This window comes from Aulonocara stuartgranti (genome assembly GCF_965226115.1).
Source record: "Aulonocara stuartgranti genome assembly, chromosome: 7".
NCBI lineage: Eukaryota > Metazoa > Chordata > Actinopteri > Cichliformes > Cichlidae > Aulonocara > Aulonocara stuartgranti.
Window position 1 is genome coordinate 40166558 of NC_138945.1, and position 21810 is coordinate 40188367.

General features: G+C 43.5%; 3 protein-coding genes across 6 annotated transcripts in view; all 3 read left to right on the forward strand.

Moving 5' to 3' along the window:
• LOC309712217 (scavenger receptor cysteine-rich type 1 protein M130-like) overlaps positions 1–11689 on the forward strand; it is a 66539-nt gene extending 54850 nt beyond the window's left edge. For 2 of the 3 annotated variants that reach the window (XM_082542860.1, XM_082542861.1), the window contains exons 15-19: positions 4522–4827; positions 4915–5205; positions 8099–8425; positions 10620–10708; positions 10795–11689. In XM_082542860.1, the coding sequence (XP_082398986.1) occupies positions 4522–4827; positions 4915–5205; positions 8099–8425; positions 10620–10708; positions 10795–10938 (1157 nt within the window). In that variant the 3' untranslated portion in view covers positions 10939–11689. The remainder of the gene's footprint in view (positions 1–4521; positions 4828–4914; positions 5206–8098; positions 8426–10619; positions 10709–10794) is intronic. The other variant, XM_082542862.1, reaches the window with a different exon arrangement.
• Positions 1–14322, forward strand: part of LOC309712234 (E3 ubiquitin-protein ligase TRIM21-like) — a 53585-nt gene extending 39263 nt beyond the window's left edge. The window contains exons 1-3 of one of the 2 annotated variants that reach the window (XM_082542896.1): positions 11258–11370; positions 11564–11609; positions 12160–14322. In XM_082542896.1, coding sequence (XP_082399022.1) covers positions 11369–11370; positions 11564–11609; positions 12160–13794 — 1683 coding nt within the window. In that variant the 5' untranslated portion in view covers positions 11258–11368 and the 3' untranslated portion in view covers positions 13795–14322. Of the gene's footprint in view, positions 1–11257; positions 11371–11563; positions 11610–12159 lie in introns of those variants that run through there. The other variant, XM_082542897.1, reaches the window with a different exon arrangement.
• A 3783-nt stretch (positions 14323–18105) lies between these two features.
• mfhas1 (multifunctional ROCO family signaling regulator 1) overlaps positions 18106–21810 on the forward strand; it is a 37684-nt gene continuing 33979 nt past the window's right edge. The window contains 1 exon segment of the mRNA XM_082542870.1: positions 18106–21532. Coding sequence (XP_082398996.1) covers positions 18580–21532 — 2953 coding nt within the window. The 5' untranslated portion in view covers positions 18106–18579.

Below are 21810 nucleotides of genomic sequence, written 5' to 3' on the forward strand. Positions count from 1 at the left end.
CACGTCTGCGCAGAAACATTGGCTAGGATGTTTTTTCAGGTAGGATGGATTCCCAGAACACCGGCAGTGCAAGCGTTGCTCCCCCGACTAGCCTGATGAGCTGTAGGGCTGTATCCCAATTCAGGGTCTGCAGCCTTTAAGTACGCAGCCTTAACAGTCCACAAGGGCCGCGTACTCAAACACCGCTAAGGCCAGAAGTGCGAGGGTTGTAGGATTGTGAAATGGGACGGTCTAGCCTCCGTCGCGCTGCCCAGGTTGCCTAGCAACCATGATACTAACAGCTGGAAATTTTTCATACAGCTTTGTTTGACAGAAATGAAGGAGAAAATCTTTTGTTCATTTGTTTGTTTGTTTTTACATGAGCTCTGATAGATTTTTTTGAGTATCTGAGGCTGAGACCACAGGACTGTAAAAACGTAATTGTTGGGCTTCATTTCTGTACTGAACAGTCATTTAAGATTAGCTAGTTAATAACAATTAGCTAATGTTGTTCATGAGACTAAAGTCATCTGTCACGGTCTGGCTGGGGCAGACCGTATGTGTTGCAGAGGAGGACTCAAACGCAGACCAAAACATGGTGTGGATTAACAAAACAAGCCATTTATTGAGGCTAGCAACGAGGGTACAAAATAATAGGGCATCGATGAAAACTAAAACAATAACCTAAACTGGGTGAACTAATAACAAAACATGAAAAACCTTAACCACAGTGAACTGACAGAGATACCTGGAGATGAGACATGGATGAGCAGACGACCTGACAAAGAATGACTGAAAGCACACACACTAAATAGACACAGGAGGATAATGAGGAAAGTGGCAACACATGGAGAAACAGCTGACACATGAACATAACGACGTCACGGTGGGAGAGTAAAACTGAACACGATGAACACAGAAACACCAGACCTCTTCACAATAAAACAGGAAACATAATGAGACGTAGACATGACAACCCGAACTTGACAACGTAAGACACAGACATGAAACACATGAAGAGCAGGGGAGACTTAACATAGTTGGAAACACGAGGGGGAAATAATAAGAACTAGAAACACCTAGGCATGATAACAAATGAACTTAGGAAACCTGAAGGGCTTACATAAACTAATACTCAAAACGCTGGGTCAACAGACCCAGGATCATGACATCATCTCACTTTGGTAATGTAAATATAATATGGCCAATTTTAAAGTTATTATATAAATATATAAATTCCCTCTTTCTTTCCCCCAGTCAAGTCTGTCCCGTATTCAGCAAGTGAAAATAAAATAAACAATAAAAGGTGAATCAAATGGACCATTATGGCAAGGCTGGGATGGTCAATTTGGTAAAGTAAATCCGTTGGGCATCTTTCTCCACCTTTAGACAATAATTCTGATGGCAAAGGAGCCAAACGGGACAGGCAAAAAAAAGGAAAAAAAAAGTTATTATATAAATTATTATTAGTTATTACAACAGTGAGCTTGAACTCTGTGTCAAATACTGAGCTTCAGTAAAGATTCAAGTTGCATTTATTTATATTTCCTATCACCTTAAATCTTCACTCAAAGAGAAGTGTCTGTTACAGTGTATATATAGATGTATTATATATCAGAGACAAATATTTTTCTTTTAATATTCCTTTATTGGGTGAGAAAATCAGACCCTGTCATAACTGCTTTAAGTCATACAGAATAGATATCAGAGCCTTAAACAGGCTGACTTCTGCTAAATGGGTCAAACTGGGCAGAAAGTATACAAACACATAACATCCTTATAGAATATTATGTAACACTATAGATCAACTTACCTCAGAATATATAAAGCATATAAACAATTACAGCAATATGATGCAACAAACACAGCAGTGCTACTAATCCAAAATACTCAAAGCTTCATAGAACTGGAACAAACATTTATTTTTAGCTCCATTCTGCTGCTGATACATACTTTAGGTTTCTGAACATTAAACTTGTTGCTGCCTTTCATAGTGTGTAACTTGAAGGCCCTGAGTACTTTCTCCCACACTGAAAACACTGGAATGATACAATTATTTGAATATTACCTAATAAGACTGATTCAGGACAGACAATTAGTTATTTTAAACTTTTCCAGCAGTCCTTCACAAACAGGGAACAGTCTGTCTATTCTCTCCATCTATCAGCTGCTGCTGGCTCTTCCTCCTCCTCTTCCTCACACACTGCTGAGTTTGTCCTGGTGGATCATCAGGGGTGCAAAACCTCACAGATGTGCAGCAGTGGGTCCCTCAGTCTGTCCTCACTCTGGACACTTGCAGTTGTCACACATGGAAATCAAATGTGTGATAAGCTGCAGGATTCAAACACAAGTGTGACTTATAAACACATGTTCATACTTTTATTACACAATCAGAGAGAAAGAAAAAGAGAGTGAGTGCAGGACAGACAGACAGGTGACAGTCTCAGGTGTACACACTGCTACAAACAGGAGGATTTAGTGTTTGTGTTATTACGAGTGCTAAACAAGAAGAGTTCCCAGATGGTACAGTGGACACATGTGTGACTCCTGTGATTAAAGCATCTTTCTTTCAGCTTAACGAGTGAACCGTCAGCTCGTTCAAACACACGTTAAAGTCCGTTTGGCTCGACACCACCGAACAGAGGCAGCAATATAACATAGCTAACATTAACAGTGCAGTGAATCCTGCTTGTGCCGTGATATTCAGGACTGCAAACCGAGCAGCATCACTGACTTTCAGCCTGTTGTGTTTGTGGATATATGACTGACTTTAATTATCCATGAAATCATCAGATTCTCTGTAAGATTAAGGCCAACTATTGAACGGCGTATATTTTAAAGGCTTTAAAACCAAGTTAACACAGAAAGTACAAACATCACTAATGTCACATAACTTTGCCGACATGTGGCCAACAGTAATGTTTTAATGTTCTTCGTTATTTAACATTCGCACATAAATAAAATTTTGAAAGTTTACTCTTCGGCCGCTCCGTTTCAGCTGTCTGCCGTTTTTTCCGCAAAATTATCCACACCCACTGCCGCGCTATGAAGTCCAGGATATGTTGGGCCATGAAGTGGCCTAAATATATCAACAAATACTTTTGAAAAATATATTAAAAGCTTTCAGGCGACGTTGGATGGCTGGTGTTTATCCTTTGATACACAAGATGCAAGGCGTGCCATCATTAACTATTAAAAAGGTTTGGTGATGAAATATCTGGTTTGAAATACAGAATGGGAGGAAAGGAAAGCATTCGTCTCTATAAGCTTGGTCTAGTAATCGAGAATTAATTTTTCAGAGTTGGGGAAAGGCTTAATTAATTAGCTTGATGATATGAAACATCCAGTGATTCCTCATGTCTCTACTTTCATTCTACGTCACATTCATAAGTAATTAGGATACTGTGGGAGCACAAAGAGTGGATGATAAATGATTACAAACCCTTTTGTGTGAGGTAGAAGGCAGAAAACTGTGTACTGTAGCATTGTTGCAGGAATGACAGTGGTGGTCAAAGAACAAGAAAAGTTTTGATGTTCAAGATATTGTCATCGTGGCAGACTCCACTACTCCTTGTGGATCCTGGTTGGTAGTGTGGGTGGGAGTGGCACTTTTTTTGGCACTTAAAAAAATAGAATTGAATAAAAATGGAAGATAGAAGGAGTTGGAACAGTACGAGTCCCATCACCCCCTGGCTCTATTCTAGCTGTGCACTGCCTACTCAGAAGATGAGAGATTCAGACCGTCTCTTTTTGGGTACTGGGTTCATAGAACAATATTCAAGGCAAGACAAAGATAGGAAGGAGAATTGGGAATAAAACCATCAAATGAGCATTTACACAGACAATACAACATCACCACCAAAAGGAAAATAAAGAAACATAAAATATAATATGTCAACAAATTTGTCTCTCTGGCCATGTTATGTCCCTGCATCAGCTGCACCAATTTTACTGGTTCCACAAGAAAAAGGGACAATACTACACATCCACAAAGGGAACCAGTAGGCTGGGCCTGCAACTACAGCTGTTTTATTATGAAATCTAACTGTTATGCTAACATGTCTCCAGTGTGTGCTGTTATAAAGATGTGTTCTGTTGTTAATGGGGGTGACCGTGGTTCAGGGGGTTGGGAAGCTTCTCTTGTAACCGGAAGGTTGTCGGTTTGATCCCCAGCTCTGTCTGTACTGGTTGTTGTGTCCTTGGGCAAGACACTTCACCCTACTGCCTACTGGTTTTGGCTGATGGCGCGATATGGCAGCCTCGCTTCTGTCAGTCTGCTCCAGGGCACCTGTGACTACAACTGTAGCTTGCCTTCACCAGTGTGTGAATGTGAGAGTGAATGAATAATGGAATTGTAAAGTGCTTTGAGTGTCTAGAAAAGTGCTATATAAATGCAATCCATTATTATTATTATTATCATTAATGATGAAGTCATGTTGAGTTGTGCTGAGGTTGAGTCAGTGAATAGTTGTTTGCTGCCATCTTTTTCTTGTGTGTCTGCTGTCTCTGATCTCTCTGTTTGATCTTCTCTGATGTCTCCAGACTCTGTCAGGCTGCTGAATGGTTCCAGTCTGTGTTCAGGCAGATTGGAGGTGAAGTCTAACCAGAGCTGGTCCTCAGTGTGTGAACATGACTTTGACCAGCAGGATGCAGAGGTGGTCTGTAGGCAGCTCGGCTGTGGGCCTCCTTCGGTCCTCCAGGGGGCGCTCTATGAAGCAGTGGAGGCTTCAGTGTGGAGCAAAGAGTTCCAGTGTGGAGGCCATGAGTCTGCTCTCCTGGACTGTAGAAGCTCAGGCTCAGCTAGAAACAGCTGCTCACCTGGCAAAGCTGTTGGACTCACCTGCTCAGGTAGAAGAGGAGCTGCAGCTTTGATCTGGTCAAACTCACTTTATTCTTTTACTGATGACTCTCTGCTCCTCTCTGCTTTCTGTTCAGATAATGATGTCAGGCTGGTAGGAGGACCCAGTCGCTGTGCAGGTACACTGGAGTTAAAACATCTGGCAGGATGGAGACCATTGTGTGGCTCTCATGATTCCTGGACCCTGAAAGAAGCAGCTGTTTTCTGTGAACATCTGGACTGTGGCTCAGCTGTTTCTATAGAAAAGCGACGCTCCTCACGCACATCTGCATGGTTGATTACACCTGAGTGTGTTCTATCCACATCTCCTTTGAGGGGTTGTGCAACGACAGATTCTTCTTACCAAATCCTGAAACTAACCTGTTCAGGTAATCATACTGATGATATCATCCATGACTTCATATATGACAGAGATTTATGAAGCTGTGAAAGATAGCAGCAAGATTAGCAACAGACTGTCTCCAGCAGTCACAACATGGCAGAACTTAAGAAATCCTCTAAACCAATGTCCAACCAGCCTGAAGGACTCCTTCAGCCTAACAGCTTTCAAAGTTCATAGACAAGTACAGACACAAAGGCTGTAGGATAATTAAACTAGTTAACAGGTTGTTTGGGAACAGGGAACAGGAGAGGAGGGAGGAGAACCTGAACTGACAGCAGGAACTAAAACATACCTTGGTCCTGTTGTAGCTCTATGTGATACTGGACCACACTGATCACACCTGTTCTGGTTCGCACCAATTGCACATGCTCACTTGAGTTGTATCTTTTTTGTGTGGGTGCATCACGAGAGTGCCATGCTTTCATATGTTAGCTCAATCAAATGCTAGTCTAGTATAAAGAAAAGATCTTTCTGTTATTGATGTGCAGAACCGGCACTCCAGTACAGCACATCTGGATCAGCTCTTTCTGTTTAAAAAGTCCTAACCTCTGTTTTTAATAAGTAAGTAGTACAGAGCTTTGATGGAGTTATACCATTGTCAGAATCCTTTAGCACAGGCGGGGGGTGTGGTAGCAACCCTCAACTCCAGCTTAGTATTCAATCAAAGACCCAGACAGAGTTTTAATTCATTTGAATGCCTTATGCGTACCAAGAAATGACTTAATACATTTCTTTTCAAGTAAAAATGTAACCATTAGAGAAAATGACCCAGCTGTCTTAGCTAATTATCAATCAATCAATCAATCCATTTATTTATAAGCAAAGTTAGACCTGGTAGTAGCAACCTTATCAACAAAAAACTGTAAAAAGCTTCCACAGGTGGCTGAAGTAACCTTCACACTGGACACAGGGCCTGTAACAATTATTAGAGATGATGTCTGATACTTAATACTTCGTTTTTGTAGTTTTGATCTTTTTGCCATTTTCCTTCCACTTTTCTGGAGGTCCTTCTGAGAGTGATATTGCTTAACCAGGGATTTGTTTTAGGTCTAATGTACTTAGATTTAAAAGGAGGAACAGCATCAAGAACATGCTGAACAAAGTGAGCAGATGATCAGCGCTGAGCTTAAGGGAGTAATTGTCCAAGGGAAGTGCACCAATATTCTGATAAACAGCAGAAAAACATCCAGCAGTAGCAGGAGGGATGATGCAGAATTTGCACGCAGGTAAAAGAGGTTTAACTCGGGGACATGGTGCAGAAATTTGGATTATAACAGGCATCTGACCAGAAAAGTTGAGCTTGCAAATGTCAATATCGCGGAGCTGCAGACCACAGGATAAAACTAAATCCAAAGTATGTCTATGGTCATGGGTGGGATCCCTGACTGATTGAACAACATTACAAGAGTCAATAAGATAAGGGAAATCTTTCACAAGACATTTTTGGTAGCAGCAAACGTGAATATAAAAAACCCCAAGAATTAGAATGCTATCAAATCTTGGTAAGATCCCAGATAAAAAGACAGAAAAGTCTTGAAATGAAATCCTTGTTAAACTTGGAATGGTGATAAACAAGTGCACCCAGCACAGGAGAATAGAGTTCCATCAGAAATAATTGGAGTTCAAAGCTGCCCCAAATGTCAGAGGTGAGAGACCGGCAATCAAAACAGTTTTTAGAAACAGATGCAAGATCTCTGCAGAAATCTCAGTTAGCTATTAAAAGAAATGCATTCCATTCTCTTATCCTTGTCAGGGCTGCAAGGGGGCTTTAGTCTATCTCAGCTGTCTTTTTGCAATAGGCAGGGTACACCCTGGACAGGTCGCCAGTCTATTGCAGGGCTAACACAAAGAGACAAGCAACCATTCACACTCACACCTATGGGCAATTTAGAGTTACCAATCAAGCTAACCCCACTGACTCCATGTCTTTGGACTGTGAGAGGTAGCCAGAGTACCTGAAGGGAACCCACGCACAAATGGGCAGAGCAGGCAGACAGACAAAAAGACCGAGGTCCGATGGCAGAATTTAACTCAGGGACTTCTTGCTGTGAGGCAACAGTGCTAACTACTGTGCCACCATGTTGCTGTCATTTTACCATTCCTTTAAATTTAAGTTTTATTTATACAACAACAAATCACAACAGCAGCCACTTCAAGGTGCGTCGTTTTGGAAGGTAGACCCTACAGTAACACATACAGAAAGAAACCCAACAATCATATGACCCCCTATGAGCAAGCGCTTTGATTACAGTGGGAAGGAAAAACTACCCTTTTAACAGGAAGAAACCTCCAGCAGAGCCAGGCTCAGGGAGGGGCGGCCATCTGTCGCCACTGGTTAGGGTGAGAGAAGAAAGACAGGACAAAAGACATGCTGTGAAAGAGAGCAATAGATTAATAATAAGTAGTATTTTATCAGAAATACAAACAAGGAAACCCAGCCTGTAACAGTTCAAAGACGATTCTCTAAACCATTACTGTGAATTCCTTCTGTCTGTACAAGAACATAAAACTTGTTTATATCAGCCTAACAGTGTAACTTAATTACACTGGTGTACAATTCAACCATCAGAAACTACAGTCGTGTTCAAAATCCACTCATCATGGTGTGAGTGTCAGGATCATTTGGAGCTTTCAATCAGTTATTCGAGCTGTTCTGTTTCCAGGGTGGAGTGTTTGCACAGCATATATCTTTAATGACTTTAAAAATAAGAAGTGGACACACAAATTTGGATTTATTTTGGATTGTAGCATTAACAAGCTTGTGGTATTTCACCATTTTAAATATTGCTAACACCAAAATGCTCCACCATTCCACCTCTCATGAATGAATCAAGCCTCTCTCTTTCACCTCAGATTCAGAAGATTTTCTGTGTTTACAGACTTCCTGGTTCAGCCAGTCATCTCTGTGTCCTCCATGAACGGGGTTTCCAAAGCCCAGCAGCAGGAGCTTCGGGTATCAAGGGGCTCTAACTTCACCATCAGCTGCTCCATCCAGCCACAGTACCCAGGAGGCTTCTTCCAGCTCACCTTCACCTCCTCCAACACAGCATACAACTACACCCAACCAGCTGTCAATCACTCTGCTTATTTCCTGTTTCCTGCTGCAAAGCTCGCCCACCAAGGAAACTACAGCTGTGTTTATCACGTCTATGCTATCGCTCATAACTTCTCCTCTGAGAGCCGCCTGCTGTCTGTCACTGTGTCAGGTAAGCTGAAGCAGAGACTCTCAGATGTTTACAGCTTTGAAAGCTGAATGAGTTGATGACCCAAAGAATCAGGTCACCTGGCTTCCTGAAGGATATGTTACATTCCAGTTGAAGTCGGAAGCTGGAATTTCTGAGTTTGCTGTCAGAGTTTTTGATGATACTGTTTATGACCTGAATCCACATTAGCCAGATAAAATCGATGTTTCAGTGACATCTGTCGGTTTGAATTCTTTTTAAGCCCGTAGAAACTGTGGTTTGTTATATGCTAATTATTTTTCCAACTAAATGTTTTTATTTCAGCAGAATATAATTAAATCCAAGAATGTAATGTGGTAATTTATTACCACATAATAAAGTTATTACCACTCAAGTTATTACCAAGTTATTACTACTCAATTACTAGTGGTAGCTTCTGTTTAATAATGAGGAACCAGAGCTGCAAAATCTAAGGAGCTTGGAAATAAAAGCGTCTGGACTTTTTTAAGTTTCCTGAAGATGTTTTACATCTCGTCTGAGAAGCTTATTGAGTTCTAAGTTTAAATGGTGGAGAGTCACAGATTTAAGCCCCATAGGGCTTAAATCTGTGACACATAATAATCACATATATGTTATTAATAAAAAAAAAACAGGCAGTTCAGCATTTTGCAGCTCTGTAATAAGCTCTGCTTATTACACAGAAATTACCAGCCTCTCCAAAAAGTTGATTCTGTTCATCTGGACGTAGTGTTTTGTGGGAGAAACGTTTCGTCAAGTGACTTCTTCAGTCTCAGCTGACTGCAGGTTTCCCCAATCTTATAAACAGTACATTTGCATAATGACTGAAACCAGCCCACTGAAGGAACAATGGGCTGGGAGGAGAGTTCCTTAATCTTAATTATGCAAATTCTCATGACCATTGATCAACAACCACTGACCAAAGACCACTGATCAATGGCCATGAGTACCATTCACAGAGAGTTGGGGAATGGCTGCAATCACAGCATTGTAAGATGGCGAAAGATGTACCCTTGGGCCCCCTCCTTGATTCAGAGATGGTCTTTCCCATTTCACGTGAATGGCCTCCTCGACTCTGCGCTCAAACCAGCGTTCCTCCCTGTCCAAGATGTGTACATCCTCATAATTGAAAGAGTATCCACTGGCCTGTAGGTGTGAATAGACTGCAGAGTCCTGGCCTGACGAGGTGGCTCTTCTGTGTTGTGCCATCCGCTTCGCCAGAGGTTGTTTGGTTTCCCCGATGTTCATGGCAATCCTCCTGGAACTTAGCAGCGTGCACTATGTTACTCTGTTTGGGGGACCCGATCCTTGGGGTGGACCAGTTTTTGGTGCAGCGTGTTTTGGGGTTTAAAAGCCACAGAGACCCGGTGTTTAGAAAACATGTGTCTCAACTGTTCCGATACTCCTGACACATATGGGATCACTACAGGTTTTCACTTGGGCAGCAGTTGTCCTTCTCTCCTGGATCGGCTGGAGCTTTCTTTAGGTGCCTTTCCAGCTTTGACAAAAGTCCAGCTGGGATAACCACATTTACTAAGGGGCCTTCTTGATGTGCCGTTCTTCTGCCTCCCTGGTCGCTGTGTCAGTGGGGATGGTGTTCGCTCTGTGTTGTAGCGTCCTGATGACACCCAGTTTGTGCTCCAGTGGATGATGAGAGTCAAACCTTAGATACTGATCCGTATGTGTAGGTTTACGGTACACGTCAGCTTTTAGATGTCCCTCATTACTGATGGAAATCTCACAGTCTAAGAAGGCTAACCTGCCACTTTCATATCCTCTATGGTGAATTTGATTTGTCGGTCCACCGAGTTAATGTGATCAGTGAATTGTGGTATGTCCTGAGATTTGATTTACACCCAGGTGTCATCCACATATCTGAACCAATGGCTTGGTGGTGTTCCAGGGTAGGATAGCAAAGCCCTCTTTTCCACTTCTTCCATGTACAAACTGAACTGAAGTAACTAAAGAAGTCACTTGGATGAGTGACGAAACGTTTCTCCCATAAAACGCTACGTCCAGATGAACAGAATCAACTTTTTGGAGATTTACTTTCCTGGATGATTGAGAATGCATCAAGAAGAAACTACCAGCATTAATTGAATGGTAATAACTTAGAAATTACCACAGTATTACGTTCTTGTTTCTCCCTTTTTATCCTACTATTTTCACTTTAATACAAAGATGAATGTGTTTTTATCAGCTCCAACAGATTTCACAGTTCTCATCACAATGCTCATCCTACCGCTGACTCTGCTGCTGGTGATCACTGCCCTTTATTTCTACTGTCAGGTACTGAATACGTGTTTGTATCTGAGAATGAAGCCCTCTGCCTGTGATGCTGTCACTCTGATCTCTCTGTTGTCATCTGTCTCCAGGCCAGCAGGGGGCAGAAATCCAGCAGACAGAAGAACACTGAGCTGCTTGACTCTAATCAGGGTGTTTGTGCAGGTGAAGGAGGGACGGCTGCAAATAAAGGAGTTCAGCAGGACCTCCAAAGAGCTCATCCTACAGCCACATGAATTAATCAGCTGATGTGAGCGACCATCAGCTCAGTTTTCTGCTGAAGACTTAAATCTGTAAACACACCTCACTAACAAATATCTTCATTAATTATTCTGAAATGTGTAGAGATAGATCACCCACCAGGGAAGGCGGTGAGGCAACATTTTAAAAATGCAGTGTAACACTGGAATGTGGATCATTTACACTGCAGTCAAACAGGCCTCAACATCAGCTTATGACTTCTTGGTAACCACTGGTCACTATGGAAGAATGTGGATTCCTTCACTGGCAGTCTTCTGGTGAAATTGGTGCTGCACTGAAAAGCTCCCTCGCTTTGGTGTCTGCAGGCTGACGAGCTCGCTGCAGTTTGCATAGAAAACACAGACTTGTCTGCAAAAGTTTGCCAACTGCTCACAGACTACGTTCAATATCCTTTTACTTCCATTTATGTAAGAAAGACATTTTTAGTATTTAGAAGAAGTAGTTGCTGTGATGTTTCATGCTGTGTTTTCTTTTTAATTACTCCTTTCTTGACTCTTCTGGCTTTTATTATCCACTCTTCCTGTTTGCATCAGCCAGTAAAGGCTCACATTCACTTCATTCTGTAGTGTCATGTGTTTGCATTTGATCCTTGGCCAACAGGATACTGCTCCCTTCATCCAACACTAACATCACAGAAGAACACAAGGTTATTGTCTGCTTCCTTTATCCTTAATAAAATGTTCTGAGTCATTTTCAAAATAAATATGTGCTTTAATTGGAAAAACATTTATTTTTTGTAAAGTGGTATGTTATAAAAGTATGTCACGCATCAAATAAACTAATGGATGTATACTCTGAATATAACACAGAGAAGGAAAAGTTTATAGTTTGTAACACTCTAAACAAATATTTAATTAAGAAGGATAAGTTAAACTTTTGTAGATTTTGCTATTAAATTGTTGGGACCAGAAAGTACATTACACATTATTCAAGAACCATCAGAGGTTGATAATATGCCAGTCACCTCAGGTGACTACATGGAGTCATTTTGGAGATTTACACACTTTTTATATTCACCTGCAGTTTTGGTCATTGCTCATCACTCTGCTTTTTACAGGAATATAAATCCTATCACAGTAGATAGATAGTAACTCTAACTGCTGACAGACACATGTAAAGAGTACAAACCTGACACTTTTTTCTTTTCTTTTTTTTGTGAATTTAAAAAAAAGTGTTTCTTTTTTTTTCTCCGTCAGAGTGCAGACATGTCTGCTGCCAGCAGTCTGCGATCTGAAGATCAGTTTCTGTGCTCCGTCTGTCTGGATGTGTTCACTGATCCAGTCAGTATACCATGTGGACACAACTTCTGCAAAAACTGCATCACTGAGTACTGGGACATAAATAAGAGGTGTCAGTGTCCCATGTGTAATGAAACTTTCAACACTAGACCTCATCTGAGGGTCAACACCTTCATCTCTGAGGTGGTCGCTCAGTTCAAATGTGAAGTTCAGCAGAAGGCCAGCTACAGCAGCTCAGAGCAACAAGCTGCCAAACCAGGAGAAGTTCCCTGTGACATCTGCACTGGAACCAGACTGAAGGCCCTGAAGTCCTGCCTGGTGTGTCAGGAGTCCTACTGTCAGACTCACCTGGAGCCTCATCTGACAAAGAAAGGTCTGAAAAGACATCAGCTGATTGATGCTGTGGAGAACCTGGAGGGCAGAATGTGTAAGAAGCATGATAAACCTCTGGAGCTGTTCTGTAAGACTGACCAGACATGTGTCTGTGCACGCTGCTCTATTTCAGACCACAAGAACCACGAGTTTGTTCCTCTGAAGGACGAATATGAAGGAAAGAAGGCAGAGCTGGAGAAGACAGAGGCTGAAATTCAGCAGATGATCCAGAAGAGACGACTGAAGATTCAGCAGATCAAAGAGTCAGTGAAGATGAGTAAAGGTGATGCAGACAGACAGAAAGCAGAAGGTGTTCAGGTCTTCACTGCTCTAAAGAAGTCTGTCGATAGAGGCCTGAAGGAGCTCATAAAGGAGATTGAAGACAAACAGGAAACAACAGAGAAACGCGCTGATGGTCTGATCAAAGATCTGGAACAGGAAATCTCTGAGCTGAAGAAGAGAAGATCTGAGGTGGAGCAGCTGTCACGCTCTGAAGACCACCTCCACCTACTCCAAAGCTTCTCGTCCATGAAAGCTGCTCCACCCACCAAGGACTGGAGAGGAGTGAGCGTCCGTCCACCATCATACGAGGGGACTGTGGTGAGAGCTGTGGCTCAGCTGGAGGAGACGCTCAGGAAACTCATGAAGAAGAAGCTGTTTGAGGCTGAGCTGAAGAGGGTCCAGCAGTATGCAGTGGACGTGACTCTGGATCTGGATACAGCAAATTCTAAACTCATCCTGTCTGATGATGAAAAACAAGTGCACTGTGGTGATGTGAGGAAGAAACTTCCTGACAACCCAGAGAGATTTTCTTACTGTGTTAATGTTTTAGGAAAGCAGAGTTTCTCTTCAGGCAGATTTTACTTTGAGGTTCAGGTTAAAGGAAAGACTGCCTGGACTTTAGGAGTGGCCAGAGAGTCGATCAACAGGAAGGGAAAAATCCCACTGTGTCCTCAGGATGGTTTCTGGACTGTGTGGCTGAGAAATGGAAATGAATACAGAGCTCTTGCTGGTCCTCCAGTCCCCCTCTGTCTTCAGTCTGGTCCTGAGATGATAGGGGTGTTTGTGGATTATGAGGAGGGTCTGGTCTCCTTTTATGATGTAGGTGCTGCAGGTCTTATCCACTCCTTTACTGGCTGCTCCTTCATTCACAAACTCCACCCATTCTCTGCACCTCTGATCATCTGTCCTGTCAATCAAACTGAGTCGATCAACGACTGATTTTATTTGATGAACTGATTGATTTTTATTGAAGGGAACAAATGAACATATTCAGAGTAAATACTCTACATTCTCCATGTTTTCTATAGAATCTGATTATCGGGAACTCTCATTCACACTTTGATTTTATTCTCATGGTTTTAAAGGTATAATTGAGACTCGAGCTGCCAGACAGGAGGAAAAGAGGACCCGAAAGGAGGTTCATGGATGTAATGAAGCCGAGCGTTGGTGTGTCAGTTAAAAGTCTGTCAATCTGATTCTAACTGGCTTCTGTTGCGCTTCACTTGCTTTCTCTCCATGTAACACCACTTAAACGTAGATGACCACAGTCGCAGCGTCCACTCAGTTATACGGAGATGGCGCCCTGTAGTGGTCACGGCAGAGTTCATCGGCACAAAATGAGACGTTTGAGTTTTGCTCAGTGTTCATTTTTATCAGGTTTTGAGTTTTTGGAGACTTGAAAGAAAATACTTTAGGTGAACTTGTGTTTTTTATTTGTGCTCTGATGAATAAAAACATTAACATTAATAGACTTTCTTCTATTTGATCTTTTTTTAATGCTGCCATTTAAATTTTCTACGTGCACACCTTTATAAGAGGGAAAAGTAGCAGGCCGCATGAGAAACCACCTGCATGTTCTCTTAACCTAGCGTAAGTTCAGCAAATTAGCATATTACAATAAAGTGCTGCACTCAACAGAAAAACAGTTTAGACTAAAAACATCCAACAATATTATAAAAATATAACCAACTGGGTTTGAACCTTTTTTTAGCACCTTTACTGCATGCAACTGTTCTGTAAACTGGAGCAGAAACAGAAACTCACCTCTGCCCAGCGAGGCCTCGGCTGACTGAGGAGAGTAGGAAGTGACACACATGGGAAGTCAAAGGTCACACAAACAAAAGTTCACAAAAATACAAATACACAAAATAAATATATAAATATTCATGAAAAATAATGATAAAATCTTTCTAATGCACCTGTTACACGAGCAAAGAAATCAAGGAAATGAGATGAGGAGAGATGATCCAAAAGCAGAAGGGGACTCTCATCTACATGGATGTAAAAATTACCACCAATAATTATTTAATCTTAGCTGAGCACTAACTCAGATAAAAGTCTGAGATATCTGACAGAATACATGTTTGCACTAAATAATCGTGCAAACAAACATCTTCCTTCTATATGTTAAAGTGAAGTGAGAGTGAACATCTGGCGACAGATGGCCGCCCCTCCCTGAGCACTAGTTCTGCTGAAGGTTCTTCCTGTTAAAACTGAGTTTTTCCTTTCCACTGTGACCAAGTGTTTGTTAACAGGCATCATCTGATTCTTTGGGTTTCTTTGTATTACTGTAGAGTCCTCATCTTACAGTATAAATCAGAATCAGAAAGAGTTTTATTGCCAAATGTTGAGCAGATTTACAACATTAGGAAATTGCTGCTGTACTTTGTTCAAGACATACGATAAGACAAACACTTAAAGATAAAAAGAGCTAAGCAGATTGATATATACATGAGTGCAGGTGATGATCAGTGCAAGAATGGAACAGGTGCATAGACCACAATACAGGGTCATGTGTCTGAATCAGAGTAAGTGGTGGGAGTTTATCCACCGCAGATGTGACAGTAGTTAAGAAGCGCTTCTCTGGTGTAAGAATATCCAGAAAAGTGTCCAGAAACACAAATTATGCAAAAAAACAAGACGGAAAATACGCCTGCCAGGGCATCCATTCGCTGCGCCATCTTGGAAAAGGAAGCACATTGAGGAGACTGTTGTGATTTGGCACAATAAAAATTACAGGGCATTGAAACACTTCTTTCACTCCCTGACATGCAAATCAGTTTATACATTTTATGTAATGTGATTTTTCCTTTTTTTTTTTTTTAATTTTGGTTGATATTCTGTTGCTCTCCATTAAAATGAAAACTACCATAACAATTAGAGACTGTTTATTTTTTTGTGAAGGAGAACACTAACGATTCAACAGAGAATAAATAATTATTCCCTTAAAAGGGGTAGAGGTTGAACTAATTCCATTCAGAGGGGAAATGTGAAAAAAAACAGGTCAGTTAATTGGCCTTAAGGTCTCTGATGATGACAGATGCACCAGTCACCCGTGAACAACTGCACTGTAAAATCAAATTAGTTCACAGAACTAAAAAAAAACAAAAAACAATGCAAAAAATCTAAGTAAAGCTTACTTAAAAGAACTACGTTAGGACAGCTTACTCATTGCAAGTATACAATACTAAGAATAACTTGATGTTTCTGACTGTGAAATACGAAATGTTTACCCACAGATAAACATTTCAAGTTCTACTAAATTAAAAAACAATTTGTAGCAACTTGCCCAATAATGTTTACCACTCAGTTGATGTCTTTCTGTCCAACAGCTCCATTTCTAGACTTGTACGAGTTTGATGTAACGTGGGGAGTGCTGGTCCCGAGCCTCAAAGACAGTAAGAAACAAGTACAGGGACCAAAAAATTATTTAGAAGCTGTTTTGATCCCTAATGGTTGTGCAGTCATTATAACTTACAAGACAGAAGGTCAATGTAGACCTCATACAACCAAATTAGACTAAAAACACCGTCTATTACTGTGTCTGAATGTGTGGTACCGCCACTGTCAGTTTAGGCCTAAATAAATACGTGTTTAAAAAAGAACACCTAATTTAAATGTAATCATTACATGCTTGTTAAAAGCTAACATCCAATATATAAAGTTTCTAATAAGCACAATGACCTGATAAAACATGTGGCAGTGCTTACCCAAAATGTTTCATATGATTCAAACATGGGATTTAATTTAATTCTTTAGAAGGACAAGCTGAATTACTTTATTTTCAACTATAAAGCCAACCTAGACTTTAACTATTTAACAAGCCGGTAATCTGGTTATGGCTTTGGACTTTCACAACAAAACCTGTCTAAACACGTTTTGTTACAAAAAACCCACTTGAGATCTGTGACATTAATCGATGTCACAGATGTTGAAAAGCAATCACAAAGCATTGAAATAAATACAGGGGTCAAAATATACAGTTCATATGTTATAAAGGTTTGTATGGATTAAAAACAAGCCCCGCCCCCTAACGGCTGCATCTTCTGAATAAGTTTCATCTGGGCTCTTATAGCTGCTCACTTTTCTATTTCAAACAATCAACAAAAAATGTATACGATTTTTATACAAGGTTTTTAAAGCTGCAGGGTTCATTTTTAAGTAACATGAGCTGAGATGCAGCAGCATGCACACTGAGCATCGGTGATATGAAAAGCTAGGCTAAAACTGGCTAGTTAGCAAGTTCATAAACCTGGTGCTAAACTGAGAGAATGCACAAAAACAGTTTGAATACATTTCCAGTTTACTTAGTTTTTCTAATTTATATCAACTCAAATAAACTGAGTTGATCAGCTTTTTGAAAAGTACCGGTAACTTACTTAAACTGAGCTCTAATAACAAGTTGATAAAAATGGAGTTTGGTCTACTTAATTAAACACAATATTAGATTTTATGCCATCAGTGGAAACATCAAAGCCAATGAGATATCCTATTGTTTTGTCAGCTTGCAGTAGTCTGGAAACAGCTTCAGTCCCAACGTGCTTTTATAGGTAGAAAGATTTCAGGCAGAGGACAAATAAAGATCTGTGTGTGTGGATTTCAGTGTTGTAGACAGATGTGGTCTTACATGTGTTGCAGATGTAAGCATGACAGGAGGAGAGAAGCTCCTGAGTGGTGTGTGTAAGACTGCAGGTTATCAAGGTTACTCAGTTTAACAGTATGATTGGAGTATCAAAAACATCTAAAATGCTGTGAATAATAAAAAAGAGAGAAACTAATGAAATTCCAACCAGAATACTGAAATGAGTGAACACACTCTAACACTAAGCTAGAACAGCTCTGTAGGAGACGCCTGGGAATTAAACGTGCTGTTTGGTGTACTTCCACATCATGACCAGCACGTGGAGGCAGAGTCCTTCTTCTGCCGTCGGAGAACTCACATTTACAGTCTTTTCGGGCTCATGTTCAGACTTTATCACTAATATTATCACCTTTATTCTTTTATTTTTTTACTCGCATTTATCCTCTTTGGACTCTGAACCTCTGCATGTGTAAACATGAATATTCAGACTACATTTATAAATTCTGCGTTCATCAGCTGATCGTCTCTCTCTGTCTCGGCAGAAATGTTTCTGTCGAACTGTTCACTGTTTTTGTGTTTGGTCTGAATTTCTTTGCACAGTTTAGGAAGCTTTCACCCTCCGATTACTTTCCCTTCTCCTCCACCTCCTCCTGCTGCTCCCCACAGTGCAGGGAGGAGGAGAAAGGGAGGAGGAGAGAGGGAGGAGGAGAAAGGGAGGAGGAGGGCTCAGAGATCTGACGCAGTGAGCGGCTGCTCCTTTACTTCCACTCCCCGCTCCCAGGAAGCGACACGGAGGCTCGGAGAGCGCTCACAAACGCGCACATCCACCAGGACGGAAAGAGGCGGAGGACGGCTAATGGAGGCGATGAGGGCGGCGGCGATGACTGGAGGAGAAACGAGGCTCCGGAGCTTCGGTTTAAAGCCGGAGCTGTGAGCGCTGAGGTCTGCCTTTATTGTGTGCTGAGTGGCGCAGGAGAAAAGGATGCCTCCGCGGCCGCGCACACGCCTCCCGCTCCTCTCGACAAACTCGATCATTTCCCGACTCGAAGCGGATCGTCTGCCCTCTCAGGAGGAGGGTTTGTGGGTGAGGAGCGCGCTGATTTCTGAGGGACTCCGTCCACCATGCTGCCCGCTCAGGATCCATGAAAACTCTCAATGAAAACAAGGAGAAGGAGGAGGAGGAGGAGGGGTCCGGCTGCAGCGCCATGGAGGACAAGGAGAACAATCTGAAAACGGCCAGGCTGTGGAGGGATGCCGCCCTCCGCTCCAGGAAGCTGCGGAGCAACCTGAGGCAGCTCACTCTCTGCTCCAAAAACAACCAGATCATCCTGCCAGAGGACATAGCCGACATCGAGGCGCTCAACCTGGGGAACAACTCCCTGCAGGAGCTGCCGGACGGCCTGGGATCCTCCCTGAACAACCTGCGCGTCTTGGTCCTCCGCAGGAACAAGTTCAGCTCTGTCCCTAGGGTAGTGTTTGAGCTGGGGCGGCTGGTGGAGCTCGACATGAGCCACAACTGTTTGAGGAGCCTTCCTGAGGGCGTGGGGCAGCTGAGAGGGCTGAAGAAGTTGTGCATCAGCCACAACAAAATCCAGCACCTGCCAGCTCAGATCGGAGCTCTGCAGTCTTTGGAGGAGCTCGACATGAGCTTTAACGACCTGCACGATTTCCCCAGGTCGTTCTCCGGCCTCGCCCACCTGCGAACTCTGGATGCAGATCACAACAAGCTGAACCAGTTTCCCCCCGAGATCATGGCCCTCAGTGAGCTGGAGGAGCTCGACTGCTCTGGGAATAAGTTTGAGGTGTTACCGGTGGACGTTCGGAAGCTGCAGTCCATCAAAATCCTGTGGCTCAGCAGCCTCCACATGTCCTCCTTACCCCACACTTTCTGTCACCTGCAGCACCTGGAGAGCCTGATGTTGGACGGGAACCACCTCAGAGAGCTGCCCCCCTCCTTCGGCAGCCTGCAAAGACTCAAAATGCTCAATCTGTCCTCAAATGACTTTGAAAACTTTCCCCAGGTTATTTTGAGCATAACGGGATTAGAGGAGCTTTACCTGAGCAGGAATAGACTGATTCATATTCCAGAGGAAATCGGCCAGCTGGGGAAGCTGGTGAACCTGTGGCTGGACAATAACAGCATCACATATCTGCCTGACTCCATCGTGGAGCTGGAGAATCTGGAGGAGCTCGTTTTACAGGGTAACCAAATAGCCATTCTTCCAGATAATTTTGGAAAGCTTTCCAAAGTGAACATTTGGAAAGTGAAGGATAACCCTCTGATCCAGCCACCGTACGAGGTGTGCATGAAGGGAATCCCATACATCGCAGTGTATCAGAAGGAGCTTGCACACTCTCAGTTTGCCGTGAAGCCGCGGCTCAAACTGGTCCTGATGGGGACCCAAAACGCAGGGAAAACCCGGCTGAGGCAGAGCCTGGTGAGCACGCAGCAGGACGCCAGCAGTAACCAGGGAAACAAAGGAATTGAAGTCACCAACTGGGTGGCAGACGCTGATCGCCACCTCACGTTCCTTGTGTATGACCTGTCAGGGAAGCAAAACTACGACCTGATCAAACCCTTCTTTCTCTCCCCCGGTGCTCTCTACATTCTCGTCATCAACCTCAAAACGTACTCGCCCAAGAACTTTTACACCCATGTTGGGTATTTCCTTCACCTGCTCTGCGCCAAAGTGCCCCATGCTGTAGTCTGCTTGGTGGGCACGCACACAGACCTGTGTGCGGAGGTGGAGGTGGAGGAGAAGACTCTGGACATCCACAGGCAGATTGGCCTGCAGGAGAAGAGGGACATCCAGAGTTTAAGGGGGCTGGCACTGCAGGTGGACCAGGCTCTGGAGCAGGGCTACAACGTCCGCACCTCCAGCCCTCACATCCTCTTTTACGGTGTCACTGACAAAAACCTGAGGCGCCGAAAAGCCCAGCTGCAGTACATGCTGAACCACCGGCTGCAGATCCTCTCTCCTGTCCTGAGAGTTTGCTGCACAGGTGCTCAGAGGAACATCCCAAGGCTGAGGGAGAAGCTCATGTCCGTTGCAGAACACAGGGAGATCTTCCCCAACCTCCATCGTGTGCTGCCAAAGTCCTGGCAGATGCTGGAGGAGCTGCACTTTAAGCCCAAAGACCTGTGGCTCTCGTGGTGGGACTCAGCCCGGCTGGGCCTGCAGGCAGGGCTCACTGAGGACCGGCTGCAGAGCGCTTTATCCTACCTGCACGAGAGTGGGAAGCTGCTCTACTTTGAGGACAGCCTCACGCTAAGGGAATACGTTTTTCACAATCTTCCACGATTCATCGCAATTCTCAATGTGTTCTTCCAGAGGGATGAGTCCACCCTGCTGGACCGGCTCCTCTCTGAAGGGGAGAGGGGGGACAAGGGGCGAGTGAGTCTGGTCATAGAGGACGAGAAGGGAGAGAACCTCAGGGTCACCCATCTGCAGCACCACGTTGAGGGCTTCCTCCAGCATGGACTCCTACCCTCTAATGTCATCCGCTTGCTCCTCAGACCGCTCATCCAGACCCAGCAGGACCTCCATCTCATCATGGAGCTACTGGAGAAAATGGGGATCTGCTATTGCATAAACAAACCCCGCAGCAAGCCTCTGAATGGCGCGACTGTGTGGTACAAGTTCCCCAGCTACGTCAGCAGCGAGGAGGTCCAGGTGGATGCTTCAGCCGGCGGGAGCTCTCTGCCTCTGTGTAACTTCTTCTCTGTGGAGCAGCTGCACATCCAGTACAGTTTCCCTTTCCTGTTTCCTCCTGGATTGTTCGCACGCTTCAGCGTGCAGATCAACAGCCACGTGGTGCAGCGTTCAGACAGCAAGCACCAGATCTTCGCTTATCGGGGTAAAGTTCCCGTGGTGATCAGCCACCGGCCTGCCAAAGGAAAGCTGCAGGTGGAGACTCTTTCCATCGCCAGCCACGCCTCACTGCCCAACATCTGGACTGCCTGGCAGGCCATCACTCCACTGGTGGAGGAGCTGAACATGCTGCTGCAGGAGTGGCCCGGTCTGCACTACTCTGTACATGTTCTCTGTTCCAAGTGCCTCAAGAGAGGGTCGTCCAACCCACACGCCTTCCCAGGTAAGACCTCATTAATCTCCGTTTCACTCACCAACAGTCAGGATGGGGCTTTGTCCCATATACATGCAGATCAATCACAGACTCACTTATAGCTGTTTATATTAACACTGTTATATGAGTAAAAGTAAAAGTACTTCTGAGTCACTGTGTGACCCTTTTAACTGCTAATGGAAACCTGAATGCTGGATGCACAGGGCCAGACAAAAACTCCTGCAGGGCCACTGGGCAGGGATAGGCCCTCCAGACCCCCCCCCCCCCCCCCCCCCCACACACACACA